Source organism: Pelobates fuscus, chromosome 5 (assembly GCF_036172605.1).
Source record: "Pelobates fuscus isolate aPelFus1 chromosome 5, aPelFus1.pri, whole genome shotgun sequence".
Classification (NCBI taxonomy): Eukaryota; Metazoa; Chordata; class Amphibia; order Anura; family Pelobatidae; genus Pelobates; species Pelobates fuscus.
Genome location: NC_086321.1, coordinates 32194301 through 32215000, shown reverse-complemented (window position 1 = coordinate 32215000; position 20700 = coordinate 32194301). Strand labels below are relative to the sequence as shown.

Genomic DNA, 20700 nt, shown 5'->3' with positions numbered 1-20700 from the left:
CACACATGTATGTATGTATGGCTGATTTAACTCTGTGCCTGCAAGTGTTAGAAATTAAATCATAATACTAGCACTGGCTAGTGATATTGAAGTTTTTAGTCGTTCAATCCAATTATCATGTATTTACATCATCATTGCTTGCTGCAACCCCTTGCTTTTTTATTGAAATAGTAGATTCATTACTGTGTTTTGTGTAGTAGTTGCCCTGCTTTACATTCTTCATGTTTCAGACATGGCTGGAAGGGGAAGGGGGAGAGGTTCATCTTTTACATTTGATCTTCAAGCAATTGGCTTCTCAAAAGGAGAATCTCTGCCAGAGAGTCAGCTAAAACCTATAGCTACATTTCCAGTAAGCAAATTAGTTTATTTTTCTTTGTCTTTGGAAACACACAAATATTTGTTCGCATAACAGAATGAGGGGGTGGGGGGGTGGGGGGGGGGGGGGGTGTATATATGTGTGTGTATGTATATATATATATCATTTGTAAATTCATTTTTTTCACATTTTTAATGTTGGAGCCTTATGCTACATTTGTTTAAACTATTGTTTGTTTGTTTTTTCATGCATCTACACTCCATATTCTATAATGACACCGCAAAAGACAGATTTTTTTTTTTTTTTTAAACTTTGCAAATGTATCAAGAAGAAAAAAAATGAAATATCACATTGACTTAAAGGACCACTATAGTGCCAGGAAAACATACTCGTTTTCCTGGCTCTATAGGGTCCTTGGGTCCCCCTCACCCTCTGGGCCCCCCTCCCGCCGGGCTCTAGGGTGAGAAAGGGGTTAATCCCTTTCCTTTTTTTCCAGCGCTGGGCTCCCTTGGGAATCTTCTCCTTCTTTCCCGTCATCGGCTGAATGGGCATGCGCGGCATGAGCCGAGCACGCATTCAGCCAGTCCATAGGAAAAGCATTCTCAATGCTTTCCTATGGACGCTGGCGTCTTCTCACTGTGAAAATCACAGTGAGAAGCGCGGAAGCGCCTCTAGCGGCTGTCAATGAGACAGCCACTAGAGGCTGGATTAACCCATTTGTAAACACAGCAGTTTCTCTGAAACTGCTCTGTTTACAGCAGAAAGGGTTAATTCTAGATGGACCTGGCACCCAGACCACTTCATTAAGCTGAAGTGGTCTGGGTGCCTATAGTGGTCCTTTAACCCCTTAAGGACACATGACATGTGTGACATGTCATGATTCCCTTTTATTCCAGAAGTTTGGTCCTTAAGGGGTTAAGTATTCAGACCCTTAATTCAGTACTTAGTTGAAACCTCATGTCTTTTTGGGTATGATGCAACAAGCTTTGCACGCCTGGTTTAGTTACCGGGGATAGTGCATACAGACTGTTGGTAATGTGACCACAACAATGTGCTTCCTTTTTTGGATGATGGACACTGTTAAATCTGATCCCGAACTTTGGTAATAATGGAAAATCAAAATGTTAGATTAACCTTATGGATGATGAGTCTATGTAATCTATTTTTAGACTGTAGAGTTCAGACCTTTTCCGCTTCACAGTGGGGATGATATGAATTATATGCTGGCATTAAAGCAAGAAATGCGAGGAAACATGAAAAGACGGCCACACTACATTGGTGAAGGCATTGCGAAGCCAAGTATGTACTTTAAAAACTTTCAATATCATTAATAGTCTATTCACCTTCAAATTACATGTTAAATAAATCTTTATACTTTGCAAAAGCATTTCCAGAATATAAAACCGGATTAGCATTTATCAATAAAAAAAAGGATTTTTAAAACTATGGAGACTACTAAACCCTAATGGTAAATCAAAATAACAAAAAGATGTCCTGGTGATACCGGAGAAACTGACGGAAGCCAAGCACAGAGAGATGGACACAGGTTTCTTCAGGAAGGAAGAGATTCTTTATTGGATCACCGATCGGGACTCAGAGGGACTAATGTCACCAAAATACAGCAAGTTCTGAGCCCCGGACAATAGTGCAGGCTCCTTATATAGGCACATAACTCCTCCCATATTAAGCTCCACCCGCACATTCTCTCAACCAATCAACCCAAATAAGAATTAACTTCCTGTTTGACCGCATGGCTTGTCCAGCACAATGGAGGAGGGGGAATACTATATCCTGTATTCTTGCACATGCTCCGTACACTACTGATCGTATCTTGCCTCGTGCAACCAACTGATCGATACGTCAGCATATGCACGTACACATGCCACGTGGTAATCTCGGCCTACTAAATTTATTTTTACCGAGATTCCACCACATTCCCCCCTTTGATGCCTCTTGATATTTTACAATTACTTGAGGCATCACATAACCTTAGTTTTGCTTACACCGCAAGTTACCTTGAACCAGACCAGACTTATCTTATGATGTGAATCTTCAACATTCATCTTCTTGCATTGGTTCTCCCTGATCTAGAGCCTTATATTTATATATCGCCATTATCTGTGCAGCAGCCTTCCTCTCTGCTATACTTCCTATCAGGCTTTGCACAGACCTAACTACTAGGGGTATAAGACACGGTAGGAGTAGACACAACAGTAAAATCAGTAGGACTCCACCTACCACTGCCTTAAGCCCTCCAAACCACTCATACCAGCTACCAAACCAACTACTTGGATTGTACCCTTTCCATACCTGAGTAGGCACATGCGCTAGTTTAACCATATGGCTAGTAAGCTCAGCTATTGCTTGCCCTTCGTCATCTATTTGAAGACAGCAATTGCTTAGGTTAAACTTCCCACATACACCTCCCTCTACTGCCAAAAGGTAATCCAAGGCTAACCTATTCTGGTATACTGCTGTCCTCATCCTGGTATTATGTTTCGCTAGAAGATTGAGCGCTTGTGATGTTTCATTTGTGATAATCTCAACCACCGCCTGTAATCTTATAATGCGGTTGAGCATATAAATAGGGGTTCTATAACCAAAGGTACCATCCTCAGCCCACGTGGCTGGCCCATAATAATCTATGATACGCTGGGGAGGCCATTCATTATCTTCCCAGGCGCCTATCTCTATGGGTCCCCTTTTCTTCCTATGATTCACATCATACACTTTAACACCTAAAGTCTCACCTGTTTCAATCGGTAACAAGAAGAAGGATGGTTTGAGCATACCCAACACACATGCCCCTTCCCAGTCCTGTGGCAGCTCCGAATAGGCTTTCTTACCACAGATCCAGTACAAATTTGCTGGGGCTCTCCAGGTAGATGTGATAGATAGATCAAACCACACATCCTTTAAATTGGCGTATCTAGCAAACGGGTTTGATGGTTCTGAGACATTTGAAGCCGACCACCAAGTTGTATTTTTAGTATCATCATCATAAGCTTTTTGCCCTAGACAAGTTAATTCTCCTACAGAAGTATTATACATTATTCCTTTCCTTGCTATGCAAACATAACCTATGATGGAGGTCTTTAATCTCCACTCAGATTTACCTCTAACACTCATATGATAATCGGCTTGTGTAGATATTAGTTGGTCAACTGCCTCAGAACCGGACATTACCTCCTTTGCTTCCCAAGGCCATTGGTCTCCCATGTTAGTACCTCCACACACATAGCAGTTGGTAACATTAAGACTACCGGCAATACTTTCAGCTAGGTCTATGAACAGGTTTTTAGCGTTATGGGGGATCTTATTATCTATACTCATCTCTTCATAAAAGGAATGGTATACTTGATGAGTCTGGGAGGATACCGTATCAGTCTCTATTCCTATAAACAATAATGTCCCAGGATCTAAACCCGTCCCGTATATCTGAAACCCAAATAAATTTCCATACTTATCTAGGAACTTGTCGGGGTTATTAATAAGTATATGGACTGGGTTGCATTCCATAGACTTACAATAAGGGCTAGTCGGCAACTTAGTCACTATCATGTCTTTATCTACTGTCTGTCCCCAAGTCGCCCACCCCACACAAGACCAATATGGGCAAAAGTTATAGTCTTTATTTGGGCATCTAGGACTTACATATTTATTTTTACTACTGGGACAAATATATTTATCATTAGACCCATACGTCCTCTCCCATCTAAGATCCCCACATACATTCCACGGTTTTCTACCACTCGATATTGCTTTACACGCATCAAATAGCAGAACACCCGAAGAATGTACGGATTCTAACACCGTCTTATTAATTAGGGTCCCCTGAGGATCTCCATTCCTGAGAGTCAACCAAATTGTACGAGGTTGATACTCTGGACTGAAGCACTTAGGTTCTCCTACTCCTAAATGGCACACACTATAGTCTATATTTAGGTATCTACATCTTGATACCTCTCCTTTACACTCGTATTGTGAATGCCAAATTAGGGTTTGGGAAATATGGTTACCTGTTCTCGTAGTCTTAATGCATACCTCACAGCTAGGAGTGTCGGTACCTCTACCTTCCTGAATATAAAAACACATATAAATAAACACAATCAAAAGCACATCTTTCGCCGTCATCCTCAGTCTTCGTCCGTGCGATGGAACCTCAGCTTCCAGGATGTGAGGGCTGCAGGGAATGGAGTTCTGCTCGTCTTCACAGGTGTCCCTTTGAGACTTTCCTGGCTTATACACTATGTGTTGGAAAGAGGACAGGCTTTATTATGGCCTTCTCACTCACACCTGTAACAATAAAATTTGTAATCCACAATAATTCCTCGTTACTCCAACTGAGTAGTGCGTTTCAACCGGATCTTGCAGGGATTCTCTGGATCTGCTGTAACTTGCCAAGAATCGACTGCTGCTGGCTTAACCCTGGAGTGATGTATCCACGGAGTCACTTCTGCTACTTTTATCGCTGTAGGGGTAGACAAAAGAACAACATAAGGACCTCTCCACTTGGGCCCTAACGGTACATTATTCCACTCTTTAATCCACACTTGGTCTCCTGGATGATAACTATGAACAGGGGGATAAATATTCACAGGTAATCTATCTTGTACCCATTTCTGTACCTCCTCCATAGTCTTACCCAACTCTACAACCTGCTGCCGGGTAATTCCTTCTCCCAACTGACTCAAATCCCCCCTTAAGTTACCAAGTACGGGAGGTGGTCGCCCATACATAATTTCAAAAGGAGAGAGGCCCATCCTTCTGGTAGGGGTACTGCGGATTCGCAATAGAGCTATAGGTAAGAGAACGTTCCACTTAAGTTGGGTTTCCTGACACATTTTAGCCAACTGGTTCTTAATAGTTCTATTCATTCTCTCTACCTTACCAGAACTCTGGGGTCTATATGCAGTATGAAGCCTCCACTTTATACCAAGCATATGAGTCAGTTGTTGTAGGCACTGGTGAACAAAAGCTGGACCATTGTCCGATCCTATAGAACAGGGTAGTCCATATCGGGGTATTATTTCTCGTAGCAGGAATCTCACAACTTCTCCTGCTTTCTCTGTACGAGTAGGACATGCTTCTACCCAGCCTGAATAGGTGCACACAATTACCAGCAGGTAACGATGTCCACCCGATTTAGGCATCACTGTAAAGTCTATTTGTAGATCGGACATGGGGAGTCCCCCCATAAACTGGACTCCTGGTGGCTTTACTGGTCCTTGTCTTGCATTATTCTTAGCACACGTTACACATCTGCGTACAATGGCCTGAGTCAAGTTGGACAATCTTGGTATGTAGAAATGTTTCCTGAGAGATTCTTCAGTACTGTCTCTCCCAGAATGTGTCCCGTTATGATAATTTTGGACAATTTCTACTGCTAGTGATGCTGGTATGACTATTCTTCCATCTTCTAGCTGATACCACTTGTTCTCCAGATACTTTCCCGGTTCAGTCTTTAACCACTCCTCTTCTTGAGCTGTATAAACTGGAGTCCATTGAGACAGTGGGGTTGGTATTAGAGCAGCTATATGCCCCACATACTCCTGTCTTCCTGATTCAGCAGCACGCTTAGCTGCACTATCTGCCATCCGATTTCCTTTGGTTACATCACCATCTCCTCTCAGATGCGCTCGACAATGTATAATACCGACTTCTTTCGGCTCCCACACTGCTTCCAATAGTTGTAGGATTTCAGCTGCGTATTTGATTTCTTTGCCTTCTGAATTCAGTAGTCCTCTTTCTTTATACAAAGCTCCGTGGGCATGAGTGGTTAAGAACGCATACTTAGAGTCCGTATAGATATTTACTCTTAAACCTTCAGCCAACTGTAACGCTCGTGTTAGTGCTATCAATTCTGCCTTTTGTGCTGATGTTCCTTTCGCCAGTGGCCGAGCTTCTATCACCTTGTCTATTGTTGTTACTGCATATCCTGCATAGCGAATCCCTTCTTTCACATAACTACTGCCGTCGGTATAATATTGAACATCGGGGTTCTGGATGGGAAAATCACGAAGATCTGGTCTACTTGAGAATACTTCATCCATTACTTCCAAACAATCATGTTGACTTTCAGTAGGTTGTGGCAAAAGGGTAGCTGGATTTAAGGTGTTTACAGTCTCTAAATGCACTCTTGGGTTTTCACACAACATTGCTTGATACTTGGTCATACGGCTGTTACTAAACCAATGATTTCCTTTGTAATCCAACAACGTCTGTACTGCATGTGGGACTCGTACATAAAGTTCTTGACCCAGAGTGAGTTTATCGGCTTCAGCTACTAGCAGGGCGGCTGCAGCTACGGCTCTTAGACAAGGTGGAAGTCCGCTGGCCACTGCATCCAGTTGCTTAGACATGTAGGCAACAGGTCTTTGCCATGATCCCAAGTACTGTGTCAATACTCCCACAGCCATTCTTCTTTGCTCGTGTACATATAAGTAGAATGGTCGTGTGTGATCAGGTAGACCTAATGCTGGGGCACTCATCAAAGCCTTCTTCACATCTTCAAATGCCGTTTGCTGTTCTTGGGTCCATAAGAAGGGATCGTGCTCTGTACCTTTGATGGCTGCGTACAGAGGTTTTGCTAGTATCGCATAGCTGGGAATCCATATCCTACAGAAGCCTGCTGCCCCCAAGAATTCTCGCACTTGTCTTCTATTCTTGGGTATTGGTATTTGGCAGACAGCTTCTTTTCTCTCTGGCCCCATAATCCTTTGACCTTCAGAGATATGGAATCCCAGATACTTGACAGTTGGCAAACACAACTGAGCCTTCTTTCTAGACACCTTGTATCCTGCCTTCCAGAGAATATGTAGTAGATCGTGCGTTGCTTGCTGACATTTTTCTTTTGTAACTGCTGCTATCAACAAGTCATCTACATATTGTAACAATACACATTCTCCTGGGATAGACTCGAAAACCAGTAAATCTTGACTTAGAGCTGAACCAAATAGGGTAGGTGAATTTTTAAACCCTTGGGGCAGTCTTGTCCAAGTCATCTGGCGTTTTGAGCCCGTTACAGCGTTCTCCCATTGGAAAGCGAAAATACATTGACTTTCTGCGGCAATTCGAAGGCAAAAGAAGGCATCTTTGAGATCTAAGACTGTGAAGTAAGTAGCCCCGCCCGGAATTAAAGCAAGCAGGTTATATGGATTGGGTACAACTGGATGTATACTAACAACCGCATCATTGACTGCTCTCAAGTCCTGCACAGGTCGATACTCATCTGTACCGGGCTTTTGAACAGGCAGCAATGGGGTGTTCCAGGGGGAAGTACAGAATTTTAGGATACCATACCGTATGAACTTATCCAGATAGGATTGGATGTTCTTCTTAGCCTTCTGTGGGATGTGGTATTGTCTTAGGCTCACTGGATAAACCCCAAGTTTCAGTTCAATTTTTATAGGTGGAATATTGCGGGCCAGTCCTGGTGGGTTGTTCTCTGCCCAAACTCCTGGTATGTTAAATAATGTCTCATCACTCCTAGGGTTTTGGCTAGTCAACACTGTATAAAGTCGCCACTCTTCTTCCTTTGGTACGGATAAAGTCATAATACCTGAAGGTCCATTAAACTTTAAAGATGTTGTTCCATTTGGTAGGAACGTAATCTGCGCTTGTAATTTTGATAGCATATCACGTCCCAGCAATTGGACTGGACATTCAGGCATATAAAGGAATTGGTGTTTTACTACGTGGCCTCCCAATGTACAGAGTCGACTTTTAAGAACCGGTCTTTCAGCACTTCTTCCAGTTGCTCCTATCACAGTAATAGTCCTTCCAGATGGAGGAGCAACTAGATTAGTCACCACTGAATGTTCAGCACCAGTGTCGATCATGAACGCACTCCTTTTTCCCCCTATTGATACATCGACCATAGGCTCCGCTCGACCAAGGGGGATGGAGCCCGGTCGGTATCAATAGTCCTCCATGACCGTGTCAGCCAATCCTACGAAGTCCCTACCTTCTCTATCGCGGGACCTTTGCGCTGCTGGAATATACCTGTCTTCCCTAACACTTCCTCTGTTCCCATTACTCCCTCTATAACCATTACTCCCTCCGGGGCCTCCTCTACCTCTCGCTCTGCCTCTAAAGTTTCCGTAGCCTGCCCTGGGTTGGTCTCTCTCGTACTGCTCTCTTTGCGGACATTCGTTCCTCCAATGCCCTTCTTCCCTGCAATACGCGCACTGATCCCTACTCAAAGGCTCCCTACTCCATCTATTATTGCCTCTATCTGGGCCCCGTTTATCTACGCCTGCGATCGCTACCGCTAGCATATCAGCCTTTTTACGCATCTTGCGCTCTTCCTCTTTCTTACTTTCTGTATCCCTGTTCATATAGACCTTATTTGCTACCTCCATTAGTTGGGTGATGGACATACCTGCAAACCCTTCTAACTTTTGTAGCTTGCGCTTAATATCTCCGTATGCTTGGCTGACAAAGGCGGAGTTAACCATTCGGGAATTGTCTGCGTCTTCCGGATTAAAGGGGGTATACAAGCGGTATGCCTCCAATAATCGGTCATAAAAGACACTGGGCGCTTCATCGCTTTTCTGAATCACCTCAACTGTCTTCGACATGTTAATGGCTTTCTTTCCTCCTGCTTTCATGCCAGCAATTATAGCGTCTCTATAGGCTCTGAGTTGAACCATATCAGCACCATTTACGTTCCAATCGGGATCAGTGTTGGGATAATGTGTTGCGGCCCATGCTGCTGGATTAGCTTGGTTCAAAGCACGGGCTCTATCCTCTAGTGCTTTAATGGCTGCTTGATTTATTCTTGTCCTTTCCTCATTGTTAAATAAAGTCATTAATAACTGCTGGCAATCAGCCCATGTCGGATTATGCGTCTGTACTATTGAGGTGAACAGATCAGTCATGGCTTGTGGTTTCTCAGTATACGAGGAATTATGGGTCTTCCAGTTTAAAAGGTCGGTAGTGGTAAATGGGACATATACGAAGACTGGGTCAGCGTGTGCCATTTGACCTGCGGCATCGATATAAGCTGACCCGGGATTTAGGCGAAGAGGCATCTGATAGTGCTTTAATTGTTGGGCACCAGTCAACTGTCGGGTTTGGATGGGGCTACGTAGAGAGGCGTCAGTCATGGGTTCCGGTCGGGGAGAGATAGGGTATGGGGATGTGGGAGGTTGGTTTTGGGAAAAGGTCGTAAATAAAACACTTCGAGCCGAGCTAGATGAAGCTTGACCGGAAGTCTGAAGTGGCGCCAAATCAGGATATTCGTTTTTAATGGGGGTGGGTTCTGGTTCCGGAAGGGGAGATTTAGTACGAGGGGGGGTGGATCCTGTACTGGAGGAGGAAGCGGAAGTGGATGAGGGTAATGAGGGGAGGGGTGCAGGACTTCCTGCGTTTGCGTCACTTCTTCTTAACGGAAAGTAAGGGGGCGGCAAAGGGATCTCGGACTCAGGGGGCGTGTCCAAAATGGGCCTAACACCAGTCCTAGTGGACGAACAAGTCCTAGCTACCATGAGGCGACACTGCTCCTCGTGGCATGTCTGGAGCCATTTTGGCGAGTCATTTACGGCCTGTCTCCAACAGTCAATATAAGGAAACTGGCCGTAAAGTTCAGGCCTACCTGATACAGCCACGTGTAAGCGCTGTACCAGAGTTAGATCCAAACTGCCACGTGGCGGCCATGCCGCAACCAAAGTAGGCCACTCTCTAGTACACAAAGTAACTAAACGCACAGGAGACATCTTAACCCCAAAATCACAAGTTTTGAATCCCTTTTTAAAATTCTTCACCATACAACCTAAGGGATCCGGAATCGTTGACTGCGACGCACCCATACTTAACAATGGAACGTCGTCGACAACGAATACTATACACGCGTACTATTCAACAGTCACACCCGTTTCCTCTGGCAACAGCACCACGTGGTACGGTTACCAAGTGAAACGTACACAATAACAATAAACACTCAGGGAATTCCCGTACACACACAGCTGTTACACCAGTCACTATATAATCAATATTATGCCCTTTGGCGTAACTATACAGTCACCCACGCTATAATTCTCTATATACGAATTACCCGTCTATAACACACCCCAGTAACATCGTCTTTTACAAATAGCGGTTACAGTACGGTTAGCATAGGTCAAAGCACAAGTTAAGGTCACAATACAATTATTAGTGGTTATGGTGTTAAAACATGCAATTGACGACAATGATTAGTACTTATATACAATGTCAGTAAATATACAGGGTTATGGTACCGTGCACTATAATACAGCAACACACTATTAACACTCTCGCTAGACGGCTGAGCTCGCGCTATCTAACAAGATATACACTTTACTAAAACAATCGTTAACACATTTACAATTCCCAACTAAACTATTGGCCAGTACCTTGAATGGACTACCTAAAACTATATACACCCGTTTTGGTTAGCCACACTGCCCAATCACCACATATATAGCGAGCTAGAGAACCGAATTTACACAGGCGCCTCTTAGTCGCACTATCAAAAGTCTAGTGGGTTCCAAATTTACACGCCTTCCCACTTAGCCCAGATAGGATGAGAACTAGCGAACCGAATTTACACAGGCGCCGCTTAGTCTCCCGGTCCCTCCGACCTAGCGAACGTAATATACACCCTAGAACGCTAGTCTAGACAAGACACCGGTGTCCGGCTAGGGCTATTTACACCAGAACCCCGCCTGACTAACCAAATCAAACGGTCTGACTAAAGAGCGTTCGATCGAGCGGTGCGCCTTCGCTCCTTCCCTCCGACAGAGGGGGCAGATACACAGATTCAAAAACCCCTTTGGGCCTACCGCACAATCGGTATACCCCTAGTGGGTCCTGCCGTCTAAAACAGCAGTTGTCTTACCTCCTCGTTCCTGAACCTGAGTTCACACTCATCGACGGGGACACCCCAGCACTTCTCACGTAGAGGCCGATGATCTCCTGGACAACAGACCAGTGGCGCCGAGACGAAGGGAGGTCCACGCAGAAGTTCAGGGGTGCAGCCGTAGAGAACGTGGGCAAAGATAGACCGTCTCACGCCTCTGCCTCTCAGCTACCGTTGAACGATGAGCTTCCCGGCCAATGCACCAAATGATACCGGAGAAACTGACGGAAGCCAAGCACAGAGAGATGGACACAGGTTTCTTCAGGAAGGAAGAGATTCTTTATTGGATCACCGATCGGGACTCAGAGGGACTAATGTCACCAAAATACAGCAAGTTCTGAGCCCCGGACAATAGTGCAGGCTCCTTATATAGGCATATAACTCCTCCCATATTAAGCTCCACCCGCACATTCTCTCAACCAATCAACCCAAATAAGAATTAACTTCCTGTTTGACCGCATGGCTTGTCCAGCACAATGGAGGAGGGGGAATACTATATCCTGTATTCTTGCACATGCTCCGTACACTACTGATCGTATCTTGCCTCGTGCAACCAACTGATCGATACGTCAGCATATGCACGTACACATGCCACGTGGTAATCTCGGCCTACTAAATTTATTTTTACCGAGATTCCACCACACTGGCACACACACATCCGATTTTTGCGAACTTTCTAGAAGTGAAATAGGCATAGGAATTTGGCCTTTCTCAAGCCATAATAAATCACATCAGCAAGTGCATATATGTAAACCCTAACAAAAACATCTAATTAATAATCAATGACAGCATCATTAAAATGAATAGTAGGATAATTAGTAGCACTTACATAAAAAGAAGACAAAACAAACAGCAGTCTGTGTGTGGGAGCCCCCGGAGACCGGATCCGAGAAAATAAAAAATGGCGTAAACATTATACTTCATAAAAAATGTAAATCAAAGAAAAAAGAAGACATCTCTCTTTTTTGTTTTTTTCTTTGATTTTGTTTTTCCATTTTTTTTTTTTTATGAAGTATATGCGTACTTCCACATTTACGGCTCTGAGCCTGATAAACAGACCGCTGAGAATGCAAATGGCTGCCCTCCTACCACCGTTGCCCACAAAGGCAGCAAGCATATGGGAATGTTTCCCCACTACATGGTCTTCACAATCTGTGGAGCTGTAGGACCTGATATAGGAGAAGACTTTGGCCCAACTATACTTACTTTTTACTGACCTCAAAGCAACAGAACTGGCCTTAGCCTCTCTTATGGACAAATTTCAATGTCTGCTTAAACTGTTCTAGAAAATGATGGGTACAAGCTTGTGTGCATCTGTCATCCCAAACCATACTCTCCCCTCTCTGTGGTGGATATAATGTGTATGGAGAAAGCGATATTTTAGTCTCTGGGAAGTTCTACTAATAGCGTCCCAATTAGGAAAATGCTAACTGGATCAGTCAAGACATGGACAGCTATGGCTAAACTTTGGGACATTATCTGATGTTGTGGTTTTTGTGTTTCTTTTTTTTTTTTTTTGAGGGGGGGTGGGTTCTTGAAACTCCATTTTTGCAAAGACATATGCCATTGTTTACTATCTATGCAGATATTGTGCCGCCATTGTCTTTTGTTTCAGCTGCCAATAGGTTCTATTCTACTTTCTGTTTGTTTTTTATTCTAAACGAGCAGTTCCAGTTGACTGTAAAAGTTATGGTTACTCATCTTTAATAGAGATGGTCCTCCTGGCTGTGAGCTTAAGATCTGTGTACAATGGATTATTCTTTGTGAGAAACAAGGTTTTCCGAGTGACAGCAGAACTGGTTGAGACATTCAATAGGAATAGAGTCAAATATGACTACCTATGCATCAATCATGGCCAGAGCCGGCTCTAGACTTTATGAGGCCTTAGGCCCCACTAACAAAAAAGTGTCACATATACACATTGATGCACTGTCTACCTGTGTATGTGCCTGAGAGTGTGTCTGACAGAGAGTATCCTTGTGTGTGTGAATGTATGTCTCTGTGAGCATGTTTGCGTTTTTGTCTGAGACCCTATGTGTATGGGGTAGCTGCTTGAAGTGTGTTGTGTGTATAGGGGGGGTGATTGTGAGAGGGGGGTGATGGTGTGGGGGTGATGGAGAGAGGGAGAGGGGAGGGTAATGGTGAGAGGGTGTGCGATGGTGAGAGGGAGAGGGGGTGCGGTGGTGAGAGGGAGCGGGGGGTGATTGTGAGAGGGAGCGGGGGGTGATTGTGAGAGGGAGCGGGGGGTGATTGTGAGAGGGAGCGGGGGGTGATGGTAATGTGAGAGGGAGCGGGGGGTGATGGTAATGTGAGAGGGAGGGGGTGATGGTAATGTGAGAGGGAGGGGGTGATGGTAATGTGAGAGGGAGGGGGGGTGGGGGTGATGGGGGTGATGGTGAGGGTGAGGCTGATGGGGGTGATGGTGATGGTGAGGGGGTGGGGGGTGATGGTGAGGGGGATGGGGGGTGATGGTGAGGCTGAGGGTGGTGGGGGGTGATGGGGAGGGAGAGCCTACCTTTCCCTGGTGGTCCAGTGGGCTCCCTGGTGGTCCGGTGGCCACTGCTCCCGGTCTGCAGCTCCGCAGAGCTGCAGACCGTGTAGTCTCGCGAGATTTCAGAGCGTTGCCGTGGTAACCCGCGGCAACGCTCTGATTGGCCAATTCTCGCTAGTCACATGGTCTGCAGCTCTGCACACTGCGGTGTGTCTGCGATGGTGGCCGGGCAGCCAGGAGGGGCCTCGCACCTGGCGGCATACCGGGCAAGCCGCCAGGCCCCCTTCTGGTGTCAGGTTTTCGGTCAGTGGCCGAGGACCTGACACACTCTGCCAACAGGCGGTTTAGGCGGCCGCGAGGCACTAGCCAGCGCGAGGCCTTAGACGGCCGCCTAAACCGCCTAATTAGAGAGCCGCCTCTGATCATGGCTAGCTGATAAAATAATGATATACGGTAATTACAAATAAATGCAGTGCGGTTAAAAGGTTAGAAGGAAGTAAAATAATTCAATATAGGCATTGGTTTTTATTAACAATAAAGGATAAGATGGAGAAAGTACTATGGAACTCAAGTTGACATATTCATAAATCCTGTGAATTATTAGGTGTTTTAAAAGGGAATAATATCCACTAACGCATTCAGACTTTGGTTGCTCAGGGAAGTTATCGGTAAACACATCATCTCAGCTTTTACATGGTGTAATTTTCATTGCACTATTATTATTGCCTGACACCCACATTTCTGCAACAAACTCATGTTGCATTCTATATGACCGGTCATACATAAAGGCCCGATGAGCACTTTGTGACAATGTATATCTTTTATTTGTTCAAATATAAATTTTTATCTTGCTCTAGGTGTAGAAAAATATCGTACAAAGTACCATATCGAAGCAGAAGAAAAATTAAGTAAGGAATGGACTCCAGGTAATTACTTGCGTGCGTGTTTCTTAAATAATGAACTAATTTAGCATTTCTCGTGTTCAAAATAAATCTTTCGTATTTTTACAGATTGGCGAGTACTACCGAGAGAAATGAAGGCTGTGAAAGTGAAAAAGAATATAAAGAAACGTAACTATGCTTTGCATTACAAATCTACATTACAGTGCAGAACACTATTTTATATAAAGCAGTGATACATGAACTAGCATGAGCTAAAATAAATAAATACATAACCCAGAAACCACACAAAACATGCGGTTGACAAGGAGTTGAGCCAAAATTTGGCTGAGGCAGCCATGTAACTGCACGGTGATATAATTCAGACTGCCTCTTATAGTAACATTGGTCAGAGCTTCTTTAAAATAGCAAGTCTTGTGGGGTATGCAGTGGTTAGTACCTACCAAAGGTGGTTCAAGAAAGGACAACTGGTGAACAGGTGTCAGGGTCATGGACACCCTAGACTCATTGATGCATGATGGAAGTGAAGGCTAGCTTGTTTGGGCCGATCACACAGAAGAGCCCCTGTTGCTCAAATCTCTGAAAAACTTAAAGCTGGCCTTGACAGAAATGTGTTCAAACACACAGTGCATCACAGTTTCTGCATATGGGCCTGCATAGCTGCAGACCGGTCAGATTGCCCATGATGACCCGTGTCCGCCACTGAAGTTCCTTCAATGGGGATGTGAGAGTCACACCTGGACGATGCAGCAATGGAAGGTTGCCTGGTCTAATGAATAACTTTTTCTTTTAGATAAGGTGGATGGCCGGGTGCATGTTTGTTGTTTACCAAGCAAAGAGATGCCAGGCGATTCAGTGTTATGCTCTGGGCAATGTTCTGTTGGGAATCCTTGGGTCCTGGCATTCATGTAGATGTTACTTTGACATGTACCTCCTAGCTAGAGATTGTTGCAGACAACTTACACCCCTTTATGGCAGTAGTGTTCCCTGATGGCAGTGGGCACTTTCAGCAGAATAATGCACTTTGCTACACTGCAAAACTTGTTCAGGAATCGTTTGAAGAACATGACAAAGCATTCAAGGTGTTGCCTTGATCTCCAAATTCCCCAGATTTCAATCTAAATGAGCATGTGTGAGGAGTGCTGGAACATCAAATCCGATCAATGAAGGCCACACATCAAAAACTTGCAGGACTTAAAGGATATGCTGATAATGTCTTGGTGGCAGATACCACAGGACATGTTCAGAGGTCTTGTGGAGTCCATGCCTTGAAGCATCTGAGCTTTTTGGCAGCACGAGGGGGACCTACACAATATTAGGCAGGTGGTTTTAATGTTGTGGCAGATCAGTGTATACTACAAGCATATAAAGCATTATGTGGTGTTAATTTGTAAGAGGTTATTTTATCTTATTGTTTATTCACTTTGATTTTTTTTTCTTCCATTAAGCTAAAAAGATAAAAGTTATTAAACCCATCAGCAAGGAAGATGTCCTGAAAAAAATAGAGGTAGTCTTTCATATTCCTAGCTGCATATTCAATTTTAAACAACTTCTTAAATTGTGCCGGCCCATCTGCTCCTTCTCTCCTCCAGTCTTGAAACATCTTGATGTAGATGCTGTGTTTGTGTGCCAAGCTAGTCTTTTCCAGGCTTGGTGTCATCAGCTATGTGTGTTCTTGGATGCACAGACCAAAGTTCTCTAGCTATGAAGTCAGCTTAGATTTACAATAGAGAAGCATCCGAAATAATCCAGTATTAGCAGAGAGAAAATAAATACATGTTTAGGACTTGTAAATAAATACATGTTTAGGGCCAACTGAAAGTTATTTGTATGTGCTGTGCCTAAAACAAAATAAAAATTACACACATTACTGCTGACTAATCACTTTTGATTATTTTATATTTATTTTTTTATTATGTCCGGTACACATTAAAGAGCAGTCTAAGTGCCATTATCATTAAAGCCCATGAGGTCATGCGTAGACTGGAAGAATAGCTTCTTAATCCAAGGATAAATCTGACTGCCATTCTGGGGTCAAGAAGGAATCTTTTTCCTAGTTTATTGCAAAATTGGAAGTGCTTCAAACTGGGTGTTTTTTGGGGTTTTTTGCCTTCTTTTGGATCAACAGCAAAAACAGATGTGTGAGAGACTTAACTTGATAGATACGTCTCTTTTCAGCCTATATAACTATGTAACAACTTGTCAAACGACTGTAAGTATAGCGGTAACTATCAGAGGATGGGCTGCCAGTTTAAATTCATCCATGAAGGAAATGGTTGCTGTGTCAGCCAATCAGAAGCTGGGATTCCTAGAATTGAGCCGATTAGCTATACAGTCAATGCTTCACTGAACTCCATACTGCTGGTTGCCTGATCTACAACTCTTAAAGTGGAAGAGAGAGAGCGTGATCTGTCCCAATGATGCAAGTATTATAATGGGAATCAAGAATTAAAAATGAACCTTTATTGGATAAGATTAAAAAGTACGATTAACCTAAAACTCGGGGACAAGGGAATTGGCAAACAATTAGCTAAAGGAATGCTATATATGATAAGCTTAACCCAGTGGAAAAAATAATCAAACCGAGACCACTGCGAGTAATATAGAAACACTGGTGTCTAAATTCTTGATTCCTATTATATTACTTGCATCATTGGGACAGATCATGATCTCCCTCTTCCAATTTACTATTTTCCCCTCAGGATTACCCCCTAGTGACTGTCCAAGATTTTCTTTATACAGTATTATCTTCCCACTTGTTTTTTTTTCAGTGATATACAACTACACTGCTCAAAAAAATAAAGGGAACACTTAAACAACACAATGTAACTCCAAGTCAATCACACTTCTGTGAAATCAAACTGTCCACTTAGGAAGCAACACTGAGTGACAATCAATTTCACATGCTGTTGTGCAAATGGGATAGACAACAGGTGGAAATTATAGGCAACTAGCAAGACACCCCCAATAAAGGAGTGGTTCTGCAGGTGGTGACCACAGACCACTTCTCAGTTCCTATGCTTTCTGGCTGATGTTTTGGTCACTTTTGAATGCTGGCGGTGCTTTCACTCTAGTGGTAGCATGAGACGGAGTCTACAACCCACACAAGTGGCTCAGGTAATGCAGCTCATCCAGGATGGCACATCAATGCGAGCTGTGGCAAGAAGGTTTGCTGTGTCTGTCAGCGTAGTGTCCAGAGCATGGAGGTGCTACCAGGAGACAGGCCAGTACATTAGGAGACGTGGAGGAGGCCGTAGGAGGGCAACAACCCAGCAGCAGGACCGCTACTTCCGCCTTTGTGCAAGGAGGAACAGGAGGAGCACTGCCAGAGCCCTGCAAAATGACCTCCAGCAGGCCACAAATGTGCATGTGTCTGCTCAAACGGTCAGAAACAGACTCCATGAGGGTGGTAAAAAGGCCCGACGTCCACAGGTGGGGGTTATGCTTACAGCCCAACACCGTGCAGGACGTTTGGCATTTGCCACTGGCACCCTGTTCTCTTCACAGATGAAAGCAGGTTCACACTGAGCACATGTGACAGACATGACAGAGTCTGGAGACGCCGTGGAGAATGTTCTGCTGCCTGCAACATCCTCCAGCATGACCGGTTTGGCAGTGGGTCAGTAATGGTGTGGGGTGGCATTTCTTTGGGGGCCGCACAGCCCTCCATGTGCTCGCCAGAGGTAGCCTGACTGCCATTAGGTACCGAGATGAGATCCTCAGACCCCTTGTGAGACCAAATGCTGGTGCAGTTGGCCCTGGGTTCCTCCTAATGCAAGACAATGCTAGACCTCATGTGGCTGGAGTGTGTCAGCAGTTCCTGCAAGACGAAGGCATTGATGCTATGGACTGGCCCGCCCGTTCCCCAGACCTGAATCCAATTGAGCACATCTGGGACATCATGTCTCGCTCCATCCACCGTCACATTGCACCACTGTCCAGGAGTTGGCAGATGCTTTAGTCCAGGTCTGGGAGGAGATCCCTCAGGAGACCATCCGCCACCTCATCAGGAGCATGCACAGGCTTTGTAGGGGGGTCATACAGGCACGTGGAGGCCACACACACTACTGAGCCTCATTTTGACTTGTTTTAAGGACATTACATCAAAGTTGGATCAGCCTGTAGTTTGTTTTTCCACTTTCATTTTGAGTGTGACTCCAAATCCAGACCTCCATGGGTTGAAAAATTTGATTTCCATTTTTTAATTTTTGTGTGATTTTGTTGTCAGCACATTCAACTATGTAAAGAACAAAGTATTTCAGAAGAATATTTAATTCATTCAGATCTAGGATGTGTTATTTTTGTGTTCCCTTTATTTTTTTGAGCAGTGTATGTTCATTATGTTATGGTGCAAAGTAAGTTCCGATGGTAAAGGATCAAGCTGAATGTTTAAGACTATTTCATTCTTTTAACACTAGGATCTGGAGAAAAAGGGTGATGACGAAAAATCAGATGAGGAAGGAGAGGAGAAAAAAGAGGGTGAAGAGGAGGAAGAGGCAGAGATTGAGGTTGAGGATGAGGAGGAACAGGAAGAGGTAATTCTGAATAATGTATTTCTTTAAAGGATGCTCCAGGCTAATTGAGAAAAAGTAGATATTTAGCAGACTGATCTCCATTCAATGATCACATCAGAAGTGCAGATAAAACTTCCATTTATGAGATCCATATACACTTTCTTTGTTTTCCTTTACCAACAATCCAGACCTCACAAGTACATGTTGCTGATCAGTAAGTACCATTTCGTATGACAGACGTTAAGCATACTTCCATAACATCTCTTATTTGGTGTCTGATGTATCTTGTCCAAAATGGAATGTGACTGGCACTGGTAACGTCTGGATTTTTGTAAAAAAAAATTAAATATATGAATCTAATAAAGGTACGAGATATGTTAATTATCAATAGCAGTTTCATTGATAATCCATGAAAACACTGCATTGTTGTTTCAATCAGCTTGATGCATAGCTTAGTTTTTTGTTATTTTCATAAATAAAACCATCTGTATGATGACGTATGCACTGTCTGGAGGACGTAGGGACTTGTATTGCATTTATCTGCACATCACACCATTATTTGTGGAGCCAATGTTGCCATGTGAATAATTGTAATGTGGGTAATGTCTGTGTAATCTCTGCCTTAGCCATACCTCCAGTAGGGTCCAGGCTGTGGGTGGCCAGGGACCTATATTTAGTGTTAAACTGCTGGAAAATGGCTTACCACTGACTGAAGAAACATTGCCAGGTGACCCAAGCAGCTGTAACTAATTCACAGAGATGAAATTGTTTTAGTGACTATGGTGTCCATTTAAGTAGTATCAAGAAAGGCATTTCTACAAAAGGCAGGCTTTAAACTGGCACCGCATGATCACCAGAAGGCATTCGCTTGTCTGATCAATATTTCCAAAAGTGGATGGATTGCTTTTAGCTCATAAAATATTCAATGTGTGTCATCTTACACGGTGTCATAGCCTTCACATTAGAGTTAACTGTGCAAAGGAAAGCTGCAGTGTTGCCTGAACCATTGTCAGGAACTGTCCATGCATATGCTACAAATTCCCATTGTTTCGAGCACATTAACTATTGTCAGGAAATGTTACTTTTATTACATTGTTTGTATCTGTTGTAGGAAAATGATTACATCGCCTCCTATTTTGAAGATGGAGATGACTTTGGTGGAAGTGATGACAATATGGATGAAGCAACTTACTAAATGTTTAAAGATCAAAGAGTGCCACATTGTGAAACCTGAATTTGTTTAGTATTCGTGTTAAAACCTTAATGTGCATATTTTTGTATTTAAAAACCTTTGCGTGTTTTTCATTTTTTGATCTTAGTGTTTATAAGATAACCCCAGAATGAGAGGCACATGATTGGCTAAGATCACATCAGCTACATGTGATTTGCAGCACATGCAGGAATATCTATTTTATTTTCTTGTTTTGATTGAAGATGTTTTTCTTATATAAGTAAATTATGATGAAATAATTAAATTATAATCAGGTGAACAATATACGGCTATGGGTCATAGGCACGAATGTAGGGAACCTGTTAAAAGCCCACTATTGGGATATGAACCCTAATATTGGTTGGTTCTGTTCTAATTTTAATGTAGG

The 20700-nt window shown here is 43.6% G+C and overlaps 1 protein-coding gene across 1 annotated transcript; it reads left to right on the top strand.

Annotated features, from left to right (window-relative positions):
* Window positions 1-232: 232 nt before the first annotated feature.
* Window positions 233-20297, top strand: POLR3G (RNA polymerase III subunit G). The gene is made up of 7 exons (XM_063456753.1): window positions 233-349; window positions 1486-1615; window positions 14547-14615; window positions 14700-14759; window positions 16037-16095; window positions 19007-19123; window positions 20214-20297. Exons 1-7 carry the CDS (start codon window positions 233-235, stop codon window positions 20295-20297), a joined length of 636 nt encoding a protein of 211 aa, XP_063312823.1.
* The last annotated feature ends 403 nt before the right edge of the window (window positions 20298-20700 follow it).

What these genes read in the sequence shown, in the direction of transcription:
- POLR3G (XM_063456753.1), top strand. Translation starts at nt 233, where the DNA reads ATGGCTGGAAGGGGAAGGGGGAGAGGTTCATCTTTTACATTTGATCTT. An exon ending in GAAAAAGAATATAAAGAAAC is followed by an intron (nt 14,760 to 16,036) that starts GTAACTATGCTT and finishes TCTTCCATTAAG; the next exon opens with CTAAAAAGATAAAAGTTATT. An exon ending in ATGAGGAGGAACAGGAAGAG is followed by an intron (nt 19,124 to 20,213) that starts GTAATTCTGAAT and finishes TATCTGTTGTAG; the next exon opens with GAAAATGATTACATCGCCTC.